General features: G+C 52.4%; 1 protein-coding gene across 1 annotated transcript in view; it reads left to right on the top strand.

The window, feature by feature from the left end:
* The window catches only part of HCN4 (hyperpolarization activated cyclic nucleotide gated potassium channel 4), a 48,115-nt gene that overhangs the window by 3,065 nt on the left and 26,398 nt on the right, over window positions 1-18,652 (top strand). The window contains exon 2 of the mRNA XM_023753170.1: window positions 3-190. Within this exon, the coding sequence (XP_023608938.1) occupies window positions 3-190 (188 nt within the window). The remainder of the gene's footprint in view (window positions 1-2; window positions 191-18,652) is intronic.

The following is an 18,652-nucleotide window of genomic DNA, read 5'->3' as shown; positions in this document are numbered from 1 at the left end:
AGATCCTCCCGGAGAGGCCGAGGTGCGCCTGGCCAGGCGGCTTCATGCAGCGACAGTTCGGGGCCATGCTCCAGCCCGGGGTCAACAAATTCTCCCTGAGGATGTTTGGCAGCCAGAAAGCTGTGGAGCGGGAGCAGGAGAGAGTTAAGTCAGCCGGGTTTTGGATTATCCACCCCTACAGCGACTTCAGGTAAGGGGGCCATGGTGCTCCAGGCTGTCGCAGGCATGCTCCTTCTCTCGGCCCTACCTCTCAGCCAGAGTTAACTTACTTTCCTTTCTCACACTGGAAGCTCCAAGAGAAGTGAGGCACCTCTAGGCTCCCAGACATCCCCAGACCCCCTTCCTGCACAGTGCAGGGAACTTTCCTCTGTGTTCTGGGCTGCAGACCTTGGCCGCATTAGAGGCTGGCTGAAAAGGTGTTCCGAGCCTGGCCTAGCCCTGCCACCTTAAGCCATACATCTCTTCTGGGCCACGGAGTCAGTGACCATCCTAGAGACAGTCTATTCAGCTTGAAGAACAGGGCCATGAAGGGAGACAGACCTCTTGGCAGCTGGGCCAGCTCCTTGGGTGCTGACCCCCAAGCTGTTAATATCTGCCTCTGTTGCCCTGGGGAGCTATAGCTGGAAAGGGAGAGCTGGACCTCTGGAGGACAGAGGTCACTGGGGCCTCGTGCCCAGGATGAAAGTTCTCTGCATCCACCTTAACTCTGGGCCCAGTCCCTCATACCAAGTGGTAGGCCAGCAGTAGATACCCTGGGTAGCTGGTATCCAGACTGGCAGGACAGGATGACCTTGCTCACAGTGGTCAGTGAAGATGCCCTATACCCTGACTGATGAGCAGCTGTCATGTGACCCCAAGTTTATCCAGTGTAACGTCCTCCTTCCAGTGGCCCAAGTTCCAGCAACTGCTAGGTCTTTCATGGGTCAGCCGTGAGTCCCCAAACAAACGGTGTGACTGCCAGTCAAGGAGAGGGACCCTGCCCCCTCTGCCATTACCTCCGTCAGATACCCCTGCACAGCAGGTACCACTCCGGGCCTGTGCAAAAAGAGAGAGTGGTGATTGTCTCTGAAGTTGAGATCAGGGATTCCCCTACCTCAATCAAGGTCTTGGGTCCCCCAGTGCTCCCCTGGGCTTTCTTGATACACAGGATTAAAGTGAGGGTCTGAAAAAACAGCCACCCTTTTGAGCTGGGTTTAATTCATTCTCTCTCTGAGCCCTGTCCTGTATTGAGCTCTCTTATCTGCCTATCCTGCTTGTCTCCACTATAAATGAGCATTTTGTCAACTCAGAGCCCTCCTTGCAAACTCTAGGGAACTAGGTTTGTTATGAGAACAAAGCCATTTCCATCCAATGAGAGAGATTTTTCATGCTGGGAATGACCAGTCAGGTAACACTTAAAATAGGTGGTGACCAGAGGGCCTCTCCCCTTTTTTTTCTTTTCTAAAATTTTTATTTATTTATTTGTTTTTTGAAGGACTACTTTTCCTAACCTTAATGTCCAAAGTTCCCATCCCAGAAGATCTTCACATTGTGTGAACAAATGTGGGCCCTCCCATCAGGAACTGTGGCTGGTTCCCAGTGCCAGCTTCCTAAAGTGTGGCCTCCCCTCCGGTCAGTACTGGGACTTGAGGACTCCAGCCTGAGCCAGGGAGGAGTAGGCAATCCTCTGGGTGTCCTGGGTTTCTCCTCTTCCCTCTGAACTCCCTGGTGGTGGTGGGAGGTAAGCTGGGCCAGTATCAACCAGTTGAGATTGTTGAGGGGCCCTCCTTTCCCTTGCTCAGCTCCCCACCCTCTTTGTTGTCTGAAAGCCTCTGTTCAGAGTTCTCATCACCGTCCTGGGGTTGGGGACTGTGAGGGACCAACCCCAGGCACACCTGACCTTCATCAACAATAGGCATTGATTGAACATTTGGGCACTGGGCTGTGCCTTCCCAATCTCTCCTTACCCTGCATGGTGTAGAACTAGGACTGGGTTGACTGCATCAATGGGAACCTCCCCGCCTTCCTGATCTTCCTCTATCCATCTTAGCATGTCTATCTGCAGTCCCCTGCTGCAGAATCTTCCACTGTCTGCGGGCCACCTGGGACATGGTGGAGGGGGAGGTTGATGGGGTTAGAGAGGGGTGGATGCAGCAAGATTGAAAAATGGGCAACGTAAAAAGTCAGACTGGGCTTTGAATTTGGATTTGTACAATAAGCAACAGGGACCAGTAGCTGGAAGCACACATCCTCTGTGTGCAGCCTGGTAGTTGTCTGCTGCTGGGTGGGGTGTGAGGAAAGAAATCCAAGAAAGACCGTCTGTGTGAGCTTCTGGAGGAGCAGTGGTCAGGCCTCTTCTGTCTCCAGGCCAGAGCAGCTGATGTCGTTTCAGCAGGTCCAAGAGGCAAAGACCTAGCTAAGTCTTTAAGCTTAGAAACTGCAACACTCAACCCAACCTCACCCACTGCCCCTAACCCAGCACCCAAAGCCTCAGTCCCTCAAGTTGCAGCCACTAATGGCGCTAATCCCATTGCCTAGCTCAGGCTTTATAGGAGCTTCTGCAAGCATTGCCCGGGCCAGTTGAGGATTTATTCATCATTTTGCTGGGCAGAATGCATTGATCCAGCAGCATTGGTTTAATAAAGAATCGCTAGCAAACCGTGATAGATTGAGTTTGTGGTTTGGAGTTCAGAGCTTACTATCATGGATTGCTTCCGACATCTCCTATTCCTGGGGGAAGAAGGTTGGTACCTTTTCTAAGGGCTGGAGAATGGGCTGTGCTCTGAGGTACCCACATATTTATTGGCCATGTTCAATGATAGGCTTTTGTTGGCTACCTCTGCTTCTCCTCACCCCCCGCCCTCACCTCCACACACCACGCCCTGGCTACTCCCATGGCACCTCCAGGCTCCTAAGGCTTGTCTAGCCTCCCCTTCCCTCCTCTTCTACTACTCACTTGCCTTTTGAAACTTATATTTAAAGTTTGGTAAGGGAAGAGGCCAGGACACACAGCCCCTCAGGGCATTGTCCCCAGGCTCCCGCACAAGGTAGGTTGGGCTCTTGGGTCCTGGGCGGGTCCTTCCTTCTACATGAGCCATGTCCTGGAAGTTGGGCTTGGCAGTGGGAACCTAGAATAAATAAAACATAGCATCTACATAATCTTGCTTTTTCCAAGAGGAGAGAAAAGGATTGGGAACCCCATGTGAAGATGTACCTGGTTTTATTCCCAGAAGTTGGTCAGGCTTTCAAGGGTCAGGCTTTGAGGGGATGGAGAGAGGGGTGGGGGATTGTAGGCCTGGGGGTGTGTATTGATGTCTGAGCAGGAGTCTGGGAATGTGCGGGTGGACATGGGGCTGGCAGGGAAGTCCTATGTGGGATGACAGTTCTGGGGGTACTTCTGTGCTCCAAGCTCTATCTTGGCCTTGAAAATGGAGGCAGGCAAGCTTGGCCCTTCTCATCCCTCTGCCCCTTCCCTCTGCTAGCCTGAGCCTTCTGAAGCTGTGAGGAAGGGAAGGGGAAGGGGAAGGAAAGAGAAGAGAGGGTCCTAGAGGGTCCTTTTCTTGAGGCAGAAACAACTGGGCCCCAAAATCATGGAAGCTGGGCCAATGGCCTCCTGTGCTGATAACTGGCCCTAGGCACTGCCATTGCCCACCTCACATCAGCTCCTCATCCCTGTCTGCTATGGGGCCCTGCTCAGGTTATGAGCCTTGTCTGAGCCTCGGTTTTCACCTAGGAAAATGGGAATCCCATTACCTGTTATCATGTCAGACACAAATTGTACAACTGTGGTCACCCGTAGAGGTGAGAAGCTCCAGCGCGCTGTCAGAGAGCAGTGATGCTGTGGTGAACCACACAGCCCCTGTCCGCACTGCTTCCTTTCCTTACTCCTGCGCAGACTAGACGGGCCTCTCTCCTTGGCTCAAGCGAGTTGTTCTGAACCCGAATCAGAGGCCTAACTGAGAACCTGTTGGGAATCACAGCCTCTATCCAGAAAGATAAATGTACATCCAGACACACAATATCACACTCAATTTCTGGGATTTCTGGACCCCCTAAGTTGAAGACCATCTAGGTTGTGAACCTCACTCTAGGCCATCCCAGAAGAGAGTCCTGGCCTGGGGAGCAGGTGCTCGCTTCCTAAAGCTGGCTTTCCCGGTGCCCTCTGTAATCTGAGGCTTGGGCCTCCCATTGGCAGCAATGCCTGAAGAAGAAAAGGTGCTCCACTTGGGGACTAGTTTCTGTTCTGTTTCCTCAGCCCCACACCTATACCTCTCCCTTTCAACCATGGGAAGGACTGTTCAGGTAGGAGTTAGTGAGGCAGAAGGCAGCAGCTTTGGCTCTGGGGCTGGGGGGTTCTGCGGCCCCTCCTGGAGTAGACCTTCCTGGGGCCATTGCCCAGAAATGCAGCTTCTGCTATCAGTGTAGAAAGCCAGGCTGAAAGTGCTGCAAGCCGTGGTGCTAGTGGAAGGGAAGGGCACCTTGGGACAGAGTGGAATTCCAAGGTGAGCTGCCTGGGTGGTGCTGTTGGCTGGCACAGTGGGCATCGGGATTCTCTCGTGATGAGGATATGCTCCACCTGATAAGACTGGGGCTAGTGGAGGGTATGCTCAGGCTGAAGTCTCCCTGGATGCTGATAATGCACAGAAACCCCATGGGGCAGGACCCTTACATTGCTGGGTGGGAGGCCTGGACTCCAGGTTCTCCCTGTTGCAAGGCTTCAGGCCCTGGTTTGGTTTCTACGTAATTAGGCAGGGGCCTCGCCCCTGTCCAGCCATGCCCCATTTGCTCCCTTAGCTGTTGCGAGCCACTGCAGGTGGCCTGCCCGCCCCCCCAAACAATTTTAGGCTGTATGCCTGTCCATCTTCTCTCCTCTCCCATGCTTTAGGACCCCAGGTCTTCTGGGATGCCCTCTCAGGTCACTGCATCCACCATCATTCCTCTCCCTCCATGGCATTTGAATGGAGCTTGTGTTTATTATAATGCCGTGCTTCTCACACTGTCATGTCATCCAACTCACCTGGGGATCTGGTTAAAATACAGATTCTGACTCCTTAGGTCTGGGGCGGGGGCTGAGATTCTGCATTTCTGATAAACACCCAGGTGATGCGATGCTGCTGGTGCTCAGAACATGCTTGTAGTACTGAAGTTCAGACCCTGTGCTTGTTCTGTGCTTATCCTGGGCTCCCTGACTGAGTTCCCTGAGGGCACTGTCTTCTCCCTTTGACCTCCAGTGCCCAGTACAGCAGGGCGAATTCTGTGAACTGGCTGAGCAGACCTCAGCCACAGAGGTAGGCTGCAAACCTGGGGTGTCGGATTCACAGCCTTCCTCCATTCCTGCATGGCTGCTTGGACCCTGCTGGCCTTGGATGCTAGCTGTCGGGATGGAGTGAACAAGGGGAGGCAAGTGGCCAGAGGGCCCTCATTCATCCATCCTGTCTCATTGCTTTGGCAGCTTCTTTCCCATTCTAAGGTCCAGAAGGGTGGGCCTGGCTGGAGGAGGAGGGGCAGGGAGTGCAGTGACTACTGTGCTGCAGTGAGATTCCCCGAAAGGAATAGATGTCAGTGAGAGTCAAGAGGTTCTGGGAGAGGAGAGCCAGTGTGAGGTGGCTCCGACTGGATGGCTGGGAGGACAGAAGCATCCTCTAAGAGCAGTTGCCTTGGCTCCTTAAGGTGTGGTGGGGGATTGTCTGAATCTTAATGCCATCCTCCCCTGCCCCAGACATGCCTAGCAGACTCCCCTGTGGGCTGGGCTCATCTGTTACTTCTCTCTGCCCTCTCCTATCCTAGAAGAAGGTCTACCCAGTCTACATACAGATGATGGGGCTGACAAGTGTCATAACAACCTGAGTGGCCTGTGCAATTGCCACTCTCTGCAGCAGAAAATTCATCCCCAGTCCCTGGGGGGTTTGCCATAAAACTGAGGAAGCAGCCAGCTCCAGCACACACACCCCTTGGCTCAAGGGCTCTTACAAAGCTGCTACTGCCAGTTGCTAATTAATAGAAGGGCTACTGAGGCTGGCCAGGCCATCTTACTTGAGCCCAGGGGATGTTGAAGAATCCACATTTCCCAGCCAGAGCAGGCCATGGGGAGGGCAGGGGCATTGCTTTGGCTTTGGAGAGGATGTTCTCTGCCAGCCAGGCTTTACTGAGAAAGCATTGTCAGGGACCTGGAAATCTGTGATTCCAAAGCCAAGGAGGCCACTCAGAAACACTCTCTATCAGCTCCTGTCCAGAATGGGGGAGGGAGGAAGCACAGAGAGGTGGTGAGCTCCCCATCACTGTGGGTGCTCAAGATGAGACAGAAGTACTGAGGCCAGAGGTTGTTAAGCAGCATTTATCCCATGGACCAACCACAGTGCCCAGATGTGTTCTGTTTGGTCATAACAAATCTGAGACAATGTTTTAAAATGGAAAGATGTAACATAAAAATTTTGCTTTGGGGTTTCTCTTGAAAAATTGGAAACCCTGGCAGCTTTGGGCCCACATCCTCACCCCATAGTAGGGAGCTGGAGCAGACTAGAGGCTGCCCTCTTTAAATTGACTTCTGCTCTCCAACTGCCCACAGCCTACCTGTCCCACACCCAACAGTGTCCCTCATACACATTTAGCTGCCTGATCCCTGTAGGCATCTGAGTTTACAATCCTAGACTCAAACCAATAGAGACTAAGGGCAGGTGGGTTCACAGGTCAGTAACCACCATTTATGAACCATCTACCATTTGCCAGACTGTGCTAATAGTTTTATTCCTCATATTTCATTTACTTTCCATAGCATCCAGCAAAATAGGTCCTATTGTCCCCAATTTACAGTTAAGAAAACAGGCTTTGATGGGGGAAAAAATATTTGCCCCAAATCATGTAGCTAGAAAGAACCAGAACTGGCATTTGATCCTGGCCTCAAGGACTCTAAACTCATATTTATGCCTTTCTCTTCCTTTTTTTTGTTAGCTTTAAAAAGTTAAATTACTAAGGTAGTTCAATAAAACATTCTCCTGAGAATAAAAACAATGCAGATAATGTTTGACCACACACATCATCTGTGTGGAGGGGCTGTGAGGAGCTGGGGTTCAGCTGGAACAGGAAATGTAACAGGTCTCAGAATACCAGCTACCGGCCTTCTATAATAGAAGTGTCAACCAAATTCATGATCAACAATGACAGATGGAAACACACGTGTGTCATTGGCATCAGCAAGAGCTTTATATGTATTGCGCGTGCATGAGTCAACTTAGCCTTTTATATATATAGAATAAACTTGCTTAATTAGACCTGCTTTCTGATTTAGCTAAACATTTTTTCAGCCCAGTGAAGCACCCCAACTTCTCTTTAAGGTAATTGTCAGCAACACAGCAGTAAATATCAACATGAAGCAGACTATTATCATAGATCACGCAGGGAGAACAAAGGGTAAAATATTTAACTGCAGCAGTGTTTGACTATATTCTGCACAGTGAGAAAACCTGAAGTCATTTTCAAGGTCCACCATTTCTTCTTTTCAGTTGGGTCAAGTTTCTGAGCTTTCTAAATCTCCATTTTCCAGCTAATGAAAAGAAAATAGGATTCCATCAAGTCTCCTTTCTGCCTACTCCAGGACTTCTGTGAGGATCAAATGAGATGAGGCACAGGAAAATGCTTCACAGACATTTGGTTACAGTGTGAAATGTTTCCACCTGGCTATAAAGCAAGTTGTGTTCCTGGGCTGAAGAGACTGCAAGGAGGCTAGTCGATAGGGAGAGGAAGCCGGGCGTTGCTACGTGACATCATTACCCAGCACCCACAGCCACCATTTCTGGGCTGGGCTGTGGGCCGCATTTTGCGCCATGGCAGCGTTGGCTGCAGTTTGGTGGGCTGTTGCTCCAGGGTGGTGGCAGGGCCTGTGTCCCACTTAGGGGAAAGCCGAGTGTGCTTTGTGGGCACCAGGTCCACGGTGCTGTTTCTCTGTAAATGGCCAGTGTGCATCATGGCAGCACCTGTGTTGAGCGTCTTCCCCCTGGTGGTCAGTGTGTATCATAGTGACCGGTTGGCTGGGCAGAGGGACACTTAGCATATTAGCCTTTTATATAGATAGATAGATAGATAGATGATAGATAGATAGATAGATAGGGAGCACAGAACTAGAGAGGGCAAGCAACCAGCCTGAGGTCACTGATAAGACTATGTCAGAGATGAAACGAGATGAAACCAGAACCCAAGTGAGTTATATAACATCTGGCTGCAAGGGTCTTACAGCCCCACGGTCTCTTCTGAGGGTGTCCCCAGCCAGGGAAAGCTTTTATTTAATGCTCTTGTCATTGGAGCTTTAAAAAAAAAATCTCCCTAGCCCCATGCGAGAGGTATTTTCAGGGTCTCTTCTTAATTTAAGCTCATCCAATGAGAAGGGAGTCTTTCTTTATCTGAAGATGCAGCATCTGGAGGCTGAGACATGCCTGTCCTAACCCCTCACTCTGGGGCTGTGGTTCCCAGGGATGCTGGGGTAGGATGCTTGCACATTCACTGGATGTGGCCAAAATCTCAAAGGTCTCCACTCCTGTCAGAACCTGCCAGGGGAGGAGCGAGATTTTGGAACCAAACCCAGTGACATTGATGCACCTGTTCCATGATAGGAATGATTGGGGTTCAAATGGGAAGGGGTCAAATAGACAATGTTATATATCTATGTTCTCTCCACCAGAGAAATAGGTGTTCACATGGTCTATTTATTACATCCTTCAGAGAAATGAGGAAGTGGAGTCAGTCTGTGGTTTAGAGCTCAATTTCTGTCCACAGTTGGGGCTCAGTGTGTGAACAGGGTCAGGGCTCAGTGTGTGAATAGGTTCTGGGGTCTGCATGTGAGCAGGGTCGGGGCTCAGCATGTGAGCATGTTGGGGACCAGTGTGTGAGCAAATCGGGGTTCAGTTTGTAAGCAGGGTTAAGGCTCAATATGAGGCCACAGTTTGGGCTCAGACTGATCAGGATTAGAGCTCAGTCTATGTTCAGGATCAGAGTTCAGCCTGGGACCAAGATAAGGCCTTGGTCTGAGGTCAGGAACTGGAATCCTTGAACAAAGCCTCTGAGCCAACCCAGTTCGTCCCTGAGACACCAGGTCTTGGGGTAATGTGGGCATGTTGCCAACCCCTCCCTTGTGCTCTCACCTTTAGAAAGCCCTCCCTTCCTTTAAGCTCCCTGAGCTCCTACACCTCTTAGTATCTGAGCCAGCTAATAGGCCAAATAGCTAATTGGTCCTTTCTGGGAGGTAAAGTATCTAATCTAATAAAAGACAAACATGCAAATTGACCGTACCTTCACTATGCCTTAAGCCATGCCCACCAGCCAATCAGAGCGACTATATGCAAATTAACTCAACCAAGATGGCAGCTGGCAGCCACGGAGCTGAAGCGAGCAGGAGGCTTGGTTTCTCCAGTGATGGAGGAAGCCAAGCTTCCCGGCCGGCTCTGAGCTCCACTGAAGGCAACAAAGTTTCAATTATAGAAGGTAAATAAACCCCAGATACCTGCTTTCAGCCGGCTGTGGCCACGGAGCTGGAGCGAGCAGGAGCTGGCTCTGAGCTCCACTCAAAGCTACAAAGTTTCAATTATAGAAGGTAAATAAATCCCAGAATTAAAAGAAAAAAAGGAGAAGCTGGGAGCTTCCGTTGCCAGGGGGCTTGGCCAGCCTGAAAACGGCCCTCAGCCCCTCACCCAGGCTGGCCAAACCTCCATGGGGTGAGGGTCCCCACTAGGGGGGCGGGGCTTGACCAGCCTGCAAACAGCCATCAGCCCCTCACCCAGGCTGGCCAGGCACCCCAGTGGGGACCCCCACCCTGAAAGGGGTGTGACCAGCCTGCAAACACCCATCAGTCCCTCATCCAGGCTGGCCAGGCACCCCAGCGGGACCCCCACCCTGATCCGGGACACCCTTCAGGGCAAACCAGCCAGCCCCCACCCATGCACCAGACCTCTATCTACACTAATAAAAGAGAAACATGGTAATTAGCGTACGACCGCTACCCTTTTCATTGGCTAATCAGTGAGTATATGCAAATTGACTGTCAGCCAAGATGGCGGCCGGCAGCCAGGCACTGAAGTGAGCATGAGGCTTGCTTGCTGCGGACTCCAACATTCCCCGCCTCACTTGCTGGCCTCTCAGATGCAACTCTAAGCAACTATGTACTATGTTGCAAATAAGAAGCTAAACAAAACGCCAGAAACCAGCAGGACTGAAAGCCAGCAGACCGAAACTTTGTATCGATGTTTTCAGCAGCGAGGCCTCAGAGCTAAAGCTGGCCCAGAATAAAAAAAAAAAAAAGAAAAGAAAACAAGGAGCGGTTGGAAGCTTCAGTCACTCGCTTCAGGAAAACAGCCTCAGCCCCTCACCAGACTGGCCAGGCACCCCAGTGGGGACCCCCACCCTGATCCAGGACACCCTTCAGGGCAAACCAGCCGGCCCCCAGGCCTCTATCCTATATAGTAAAAGAGTAATATGCCTCCCGGCACCAGGATCAGCGGAGCAGCGAGGCTCCCGGCAGTGAGGCTCCCGGCACCGGGATCAGCGTGACAGGGGGCAGTGCCCAAACCCCCTGATCGCCCTGCGGCTCTGTGTGTGACAGGGGGCGGGGCTACAACCTCCCTATCCGCCCTGCTCTGTTCGTGACAGGGGAAGGCACCCCAACCCCCTGATCAGCCCTGCTCTGTGCCTGATAGGGGGGAGCTCCCCAATCCTCTGATTGCCCTGCGGCTCTGTGTTTGACAGGGTGCAGCACACCAACCCCCTGATCGGCCATGCTCTGTGTGTGACAGGGTGCGGCGCCCCAACCCCCCACCCCCAAGGGCCCTGCTCTGTGTGTGACAGGGTAGAGCCATAACCTCTCCATCGGCCCTGCCCCGAGTGTGACAGTGGTGGCGCCCCAACCCCCTGATCGGCCCTGCTCTGTGGGTGATAGAGGGTGGTGCCCTAACCCCCCTCCACGGGCCTTGCTCTGTGTGTGACAGGGTAGAGCCATAACCTCCCCATGGGCCCTGCTGTGTGTGTGACAGGGTGCAGCACCCCAACCCCCTGATCCGCCCTGCTCTGTGTGTGACGGGGCGGTGCCCCAACTCCCCTATCGGCCCTACTCTGTGAGTGACAGGGGGGAGCTCCTCAACCCCCTGATCGGCCCTTCTCTGTGCGTGACAGGGGGGGAGCTCCCCAACCCCCTGATTGACCCTGCTCTGTGAGTGACAGGGGGCAGCGCCCCAACCCCCTGATTGGCTCTGCTCTGTGCGTGACAGGGGGTGGCGCCGCAACCTCCCCATCAACCCTGCCTTGAGTGTGACAGGGGGCGGTGCCCCAACCCCCCAATCGGCCCTACCCGAGCATGACTGAGGGTGGCATCTCAACCTCCCGATCTGCCCTGCTCTGTGCATGACGGGGCGGTGCCCCGACTCCCCAATCGGCCCTGCTCTGAGCCTGACCAGGGGCTGCACCTAGGGATTGGGCCTGCCCTCTGCCACCCGGGAGCAGGCCTAAGCCAGCAGGTCGTTATCTCCCGAGGGGTCCCAGACTGCACGAGGGCACAGGCCGGGCTGGGGGACCCCCCTCCCCCCGCCCCCCGAGTGCACAAATTTTTGTGCACCGGGCCTCTAGTCCTATATAATAAAAGGGTAATATGCAAACTGACCCTAACAGCAGAAAGACTGGGAATGACTGGTCACTATGACACACACTGACCACCAGGGGGCAGTTGCTCAATGCAGGAGCTGCCCCCTGGTGGTCAGTGCACTCCCACAGGGGGAGCTCTGCTCAGCCACAAGCCCGGCTGACAGCTGCCAGTACAGCGGTGGTGGTAGGACCCTCTCCCGCCTCCTCAGCAGTGTTAAGGATGTCCGACTGCAGGTTAGGCCTGCTCCCCACTGGCAAGTGGACATCCCCCGAAGGCTCCCAGGCTGCCAGAGGGATGTCTGACTGCCAGCTTAGGCCCAATTCCCCAGAGAGCGGGCCTAAACCAGCAGGTGGTCATCCCCTGAGGGGTCCCAGACTGTGAGAGGGCACAGGCCAGGCTGAGGGACCCCCCTGAGTGCACAAATTTTTGTGCACTGGGCCTCTAGTAAATTATAAATAAAGAACAGTACCACTTCTGCTGGACACCAGAACCACCAAATCTCACATGTGACCACTCCTACCCTGCTTTGCTCTCTCATTGTTGGGGGGCTAGTGTCTGTCTTCTCAGCCAGGCAGCCAGCTCGTGGCTCCTGCAGAGCAGTGCTCAGGGTTGGGAAGACAGATGTGCTGGCTTGATAAAGAGACACCCTGCACCTCACTACACCCCCGGCTCTGGTCTCCCACAAATTGCAGAGTAAGCAGCAGGACCTCCAGGTCTGCTCCAAGCAGCTGTGGGGTCTGATAATTGGCTGCTGCTGATTTTGTGTCTGTCTAAGCATTTACCTGTGTGGGTGGACATGTTATGTCTGCGTGAACAAGGCTTTCAGAAGTTAATACATAACACGGGGTTGGCTAATACATTGTCTTCTGGGCTTGAGGAGGGGCAAGCCAAGGTGGGGGGTGTGCCCTCAGAGACCAGATATTCCATTCTAAGACTGTTTTCACCCATTATGGAGGATGAGGGTTACTATCCACCTAGCTAAGAGGACATAAGATTCAGCTCCTCTTAGGGTCCCTGGGTCTGGTTTAGGGGAGGACAGAGAAAATGTAAACTGGTATGGATTGATGGTCAGGGAAGACTTCCTGGAGGAAGCAGATTGGAGCTGGATCTGAAGAGAGGCATTCTGCACAATTTCTTGGCAGCTGGTATCTGAAGCTTGAGGTAAGGGGTTGCTGGCTGGGGTGGGTGTTGGCAGGCACTGAGAGCAGGCTACTTAGAATCTGCCTCTTTGGACCTGTGAGGACTTTGACCCCACTGCCCCAGATAGTGCTCTGATGCTGTCTATGCGTGTGTGTGTTTGCATGTATGTTTGAGTGCCCTTGCAGCCCAAGGGAGCTCCTCAGGGCCCTAGCCCCAGCTGCACAACTGGAGGAGATCCCCTTCTTCTGATGTATTAGGGCCCGGAAGGCAGGGCTTGCTGCTGTAATAACATTACTGAGCATGTGGCCTGGAGCCCAGAAGTAATTACCCTGCAGTTCCCCATCACAGGCTGGAATAGCCCCTGTCAATAATTAATATGAGTTCCCAACCTCTCACCACCAAAGCTAGTCCCCGGCTCTCCCACTTACAATTTGTCAGAGAGTATGGTTACTGTTCCCTTCCCCAGGGACAGGAAAGACCCTCAGGCCCACAGGTCTTGTCCATGCCATTGGCACCTTTTAGAAGAAACTTGATCCAGCAGGAGAGACTGTGCAGCTTGGGCCTGTCTTGGTACAGCACCAGGGCTGGTCCACCCTGGAGCCCTGGGTCCTCTCGTTCTGAGCTTTCCCTGCGTGTGACTGTCCACACCTTCCACGCTGAGTTTACCCTCCAGACCCTGATCCTGTTCTGCTGTGTGACCTCAGCAAAGTCCTTTCCTCTCTGTATTCAGGGTCAGTCTGCGGCTGAGAAGAGAGCAAAGCTAATTGGCCAAATAGGTGTTGAACCCGTAATCCTGACCCCATTAGTAAAAATTGAGCCAGTGGGGCAGGGGCAGCTGCCCACAAGCAGAACTGATGAGAAATGCAGCCAGGCCAGCCAGATGTGCTCCCAGGGTAGGTGGGGATTCCTTACCTATGGAATTCCTCAGCCTCTTTCTGCTGAGACTCTGCCCTTGTCCTGGGGGATGGAGCCAGGGTCTCCCTGGCATGTTGTGTGGTATTGGTGTGCTCTGATGAGTGCCCCCCTCACCCCCTAAGTTCAGGGCCCCTGTGGGAGTAGAGATCAGGTTTTCTTTTATTTGTTCCCTGGGCAAAGGCCCAAAACCATCTCTTCCTAGCCACCTCTCCTCAGGGGCAGCATCTCTTCCTGAAAGCTCAGACCTGGCCTCGAAGAGTTCAAATCACACTGGACAAACTATGATTGAGGAGTCCCAAGGGGCAGGCCAGCAGAACCATCAACTTTGGAATTGGCAGGGGAAGGAACTTGACAAGCCTTTCATCCTGTCCCACAGGATCTGGGCAGTCATCATCCAGCTGCGTTGCTCTGCACCTTCTGGAGACAGAGCCGAAGGGTGTGAATAGAGGCCAGGTGAAAACTTGGCCTGTCCAGTTTTGTGGACTGAGCTGATGCCTCACCTCCCAGGGCCTTGATTTTCTCATCTAAAATGGGACCAGAGACAGTTGGGTTTTAGTTTTAGCAAGACCCTCAAAGCTTCAGTGGGCAACCACAAAGTTACCAGGGAGCTTTATGCAATTACAGATGCCTGAGCCTCCTTGGGTGAGGCCCGGGGACGTATGATTTTGGAGCACCCAGGTGATTCTTCCTCTGTTACCCACGAAGCCTCTTCCACTTGTATGGTCTGCAATTCCCTGATGGCACCATGTTTGCTGTAGCCCTGCAGTGTTCCCGGGAGTCTGCGGGTGATACTGGCACCCAAGCCCATTCCTGTTGGGCCTGTCTCTAGGAAGTCGATCCCCTGCCTCCTTGCAGGTTGTTTGGGATCAGAATCATGAGACTCTGGGGCTGGTGGGACCCCAGGAAACATGCCCTCATCAGACTATGTTTCCTGGAGGGAAGGCAGCAGAGTCCTGACCGGTTCACATTCTCAGAGCCCAGGCACCCCAAGAGACTTCCATCCCAGCAAGAAGGGGGCCATGTACATCCTCCCAGTGTCAATATTTAGCTGCCTTCTATGGGGCAGCTCCCCACCCCCAACAAAACAATGTCATCATTACCCCACCCCCCAGTGCTACTTGGTTTTAGAAAGTTCTGCCTCTAATCCATCGCCTTTCCTCCTTCACACTGGCACGTCTGCCTGCAGCAGCAGGTGAGCTCTCCTACCTAGTTTCCCCTGAGATTGCTCTCACATGCTCCTCCAGAGCAGTATTCTATTTTTATTCTATTCTCCTGAGTGGGGAGGGCCATGTTGAGCCTTCTTTGTTTCCTATAAGCTGGGATGGGAAGTTCTCCAGTTGCTAGTCCCCTTCCCCGTTGTCCCTAGAGCAGTGGTTCTCAACCTTCTGGCCCTTTAAAAATAGTTCCTCATGTTGTGACCCAACCATAAAATTATTTTCGTTGCTACTTCATAACTGTAATGTTGCTACTGTTATGAATCATAATGTAAATATCTGATATGCAGAATGGTCTTAGGCGACCCCTGTGAAAGGGTCGTTCAACCGCCAAAGGGGTCGCGACCCACAGGTTGAGAACTGCTGCCCTAGAGGGTCATGTCAGCTGAGTAAAGCTCAGAGAGGTTAGGTTGCTAGCCTGAGGGAACACTGCATCTGGGCAGCTTGGGGTGCTGTAGAACAGAACCCTGCTGTGCCGATTGGTGTGTCTGGCACAGATTTAGGGTCTCCAGAGGGGGTCTTGGCATTCCTTTGCCCAGCCTTGCATTCAGCTGTGCCATGGAGAAGGTGCAGTGACAACTCCTTCCCCAAAGAACTCTTCCTCTGCAACCTTCATGGTTTCCCATGTCCCCAGAAGAGTCCTGACTACTCAGTCTGGCATTCAAGATGCCCCGTCTTCTCTTCACACCTGTGTTAGGTTGGGGCAGGGGTGTCACAGTTCTCCGAGATGTACACTCCTCTCTCGGCAGGCTTTCATCTGGCCAGCTACCCTTGGCTGGTCTCTTCAGCCTCCACACTGCAGATGTTCATGGGGAAACTGAACATTGTTGAACCAATGGGGAAACTGAGGAAGATTTTGTGAGAGGCAGGGACTTGTTTGAGAGCACACAGCAAATTAGAGATGGGGATGGGAGTAGAATCCAAGATTCTCAGACCCCTCCCTCGCCTGGCTTCCTTCTGCTTTGTAGCATAGACCTCTTCCTGTAACCACAACGCTGACTTTCCTGCTCATTGGACACACTCAGGCCCCTCCTCTTTGGGGCTTGAGTATCCAGCAGGCCATGCTGCCACCTGTTCCTCTCTGTCCACATTCTCAAGCCTAGCTTAATTTCTCCTCTGCTCTCTCCAGCCTATAGAGCTCCAGAGCCTGACAAATCCTCACTCCCCTCCCCTGAGATGGTTTATGGCCCCATCTGCCCACAGAGTTGGCCTGGATCTTCAGATCCCCTGTGGAGTGAGTGGGTCTGTCCATCCTCCAGACCAAGGACTCCTGTAGGTAGAACCAGTCCACACACTTCAGGATCCCCATAGCCCTCAGGCCAGGTCACAAGAACAATGATGATGATGACAGCCAGCATGCACTGAGTATTTACACTGTGTAGCATATTTTAAGCATTATCTAATTGAATCCTAAGAGGTGGGATTAATGTTCTTATTTTGCATGAGAAAACAAGCTCAGGAGGTTAAGTAATTTGTCCCAGGCCACACAGCCAGGTATTCAAACACCAGAATGCCTAACGACCATACCATTTGTTATAGCCTGGCTACTCAGTGTGGTCTCTGGAACACAGCATCAGCGTCACCTGGGAGCCTATTAGCAGTCACCCCACACCTAGTGAACTGAGTATGCATCTCAGTAAGAGCCCAGGTGATTTGTGGGCTATGTCATTGTGGGAGGGGGAGGTTCAGTCCCTTATAGCCCTCACACAATTCACCTGTCTTCAGGGAGTTGCCAAGACTAGCCCCCATACTATGATGAGGGGCTGCGACCTCAGCTCAGGGTGGAGAGGGACACGAAGAGGCAGAAGTAAAGGGACATCTTCGTTTGGGTTTACAAAAGCAAATTTGTGTTCCTTCCATAATTGATAATCCTTGAATAATTAGAAAATAAAGATACCAAAACCAAACAGCCCACCAATAAACCAAGCACTAGATGCCCTTGACTCTGAATCTGTTTTGGAGGCAGTGCCAGGCCCAGGGAGCAACTATCTGGGAGCCCTGTGATTCTGAGTCAGAGATTTTGAGGTGGGTTAAAAATAGAGCCCTAGTGGCCAGGAGAGGGTGGGAGGAAGAGAGCAATTCATCTACTGTAGTGGGGGAGACCCCAGGGTAGGGAGAAGCAGTGGGCGAAGTTGGGCTAGAGCAGGGGGGGGGGAGGGGGGCTGAGGGGTAGAGGGTATATTCTTCTCAGAGGCCAGAGCTGAGGGTCCAGCCTGGCAAGGTTGTGAGAGGCAGGTTTCTAGTCAGGTTGGGGAGAAGGCTAAAATGCCAGCCCCAGGGGCCCAGGCAAGGAGAACTCCCGAGTACCCCACTTCCCCCACCCCCAAGCAGCCAGCAGCTCCTTTATGGAGGGAGGTGGGCAGCAGCTCTGCCTCAGAGAGCAATAAACAAGAGGCTGGACAGGTAGGGGGCTGGGAGGGGTTGGTCCATGCTTTTTGTTTTTAATCCTCACCTGAGGATATTTTTTTCCATTGCTTTTTAGAGAGAGTAGGAGGGAGGAAGGGAGGGGAGAGAGGGAAACATCCATTTGAGAGAGACACATCGACTGGTTGCCTCCTGCACATGTCCAAGACCAGGGGTGGGAATGAACCAACAACTGAGGTACCTTTCCTTGACCAAGAATCAAACACGAGACCCTTTAGTGCCGACGCTCTAACCACTTACCAACACCAGCCAGGGCAGTTCATGCTTTTAAACAGTTTTTATGTTTTGAGGGAGGGAAGGTGAGGAAAGTGCCCACGTGTGTGTGTCCTCACATGGTCTCCTTTGCCTGTCACATCTGCCCTTCAAGTGGCCTCCTCTCTCTTCCATCACTGGCCTCCCCTGAAAGCTCAGCTCTCCTGAACTTCCTGTCACCTGCACCTTCTCACGTCTGCACGGCCATTAGGGGACACTTCACAGAATGGGACACTGGTCATTGCTTAAATATGGATTTATTTTTCTAACTATAAAGATAATATTTGCCCATATTTTAGAAAAATATAGAATTTAAAGATTATAGAAAGGTATGATGGAAAAAACACAAATCACCCATAATCCCACCACTTAGCAATAATCAGTGTTAACATTTTAGCATATTCTTTTTTATTTTTACTTTTGGCAGTCTCCTTTCCCCACTGGCAACAGTCTTTAATCCACCCATCCATTTAATAAATTTACTGGACCCCACCCCTGGACCCCAGCTATGTATTCACATATCAGACAAGGAAGGGAAATTACTTCTGCTTTTGGGGAGCACACACACATCCTGGGTCTGCAAGGTAGGGAAGAGAGAAGGAATCCAGGAGAAAGGTTGAACTGCTTCCTTCCTTGCCCTTCACCTCTCCCCACTGCCCCCACTTCCTGGTCTCTGTGCTAGACCTCTTTGGAAGAAGGGAGAATCCTTAAGACACCTACTGAGGGGCGTGCCTGTAATGAGGGGCATGGTGTGTTCTGCCACCCGGGCCTGTGGTAGTCAAGCTAGAAACACAGTCATGGCCTTAGCTGAAGGCTTTGGCCACAATCCCCCTTGCCCCCCAAACCTCCTTCTCATCCTACGCTGTCAAAACCCCTAAGGGTTTGTTCATCTGCCTCCTCCCTGTTCCAGTGCCTTCCCTTCTGCTCTGTGACATCTCCACCATCATCTTCAGCACCAGGTGGGGGCCATTTGCTGATGGATGTTGCTGGGAGCCTGAGTCTTGGGGGTTTGGATGGGACAAGTTTCTCCCGATCATCAGAGGCCTGTGAAAGCCTCTTAGGAAGGAATCAGGGTCTCAGAGGGCTGCCCTTTTCACGTAGCTTCTGCTGT

This window comes from Myotis lucifugus, unplaced genomic scaffold, assembly GCF_000147115.1.
Source record: "Myotis lucifugus unplaced genomic scaffold, Myoluc2.0 scaffold_41, whole genome shotgun sequence".
Classification (NCBI taxonomy): domain Eukaryota; kingdom Metazoa; phylum Chordata; class Mammalia; order Chiroptera; family Vespertilionidae; genus Myotis; species Myotis lucifugus.
This window is presented reverse-complemented; position numbering and strand designations above follow the sequence as displayed.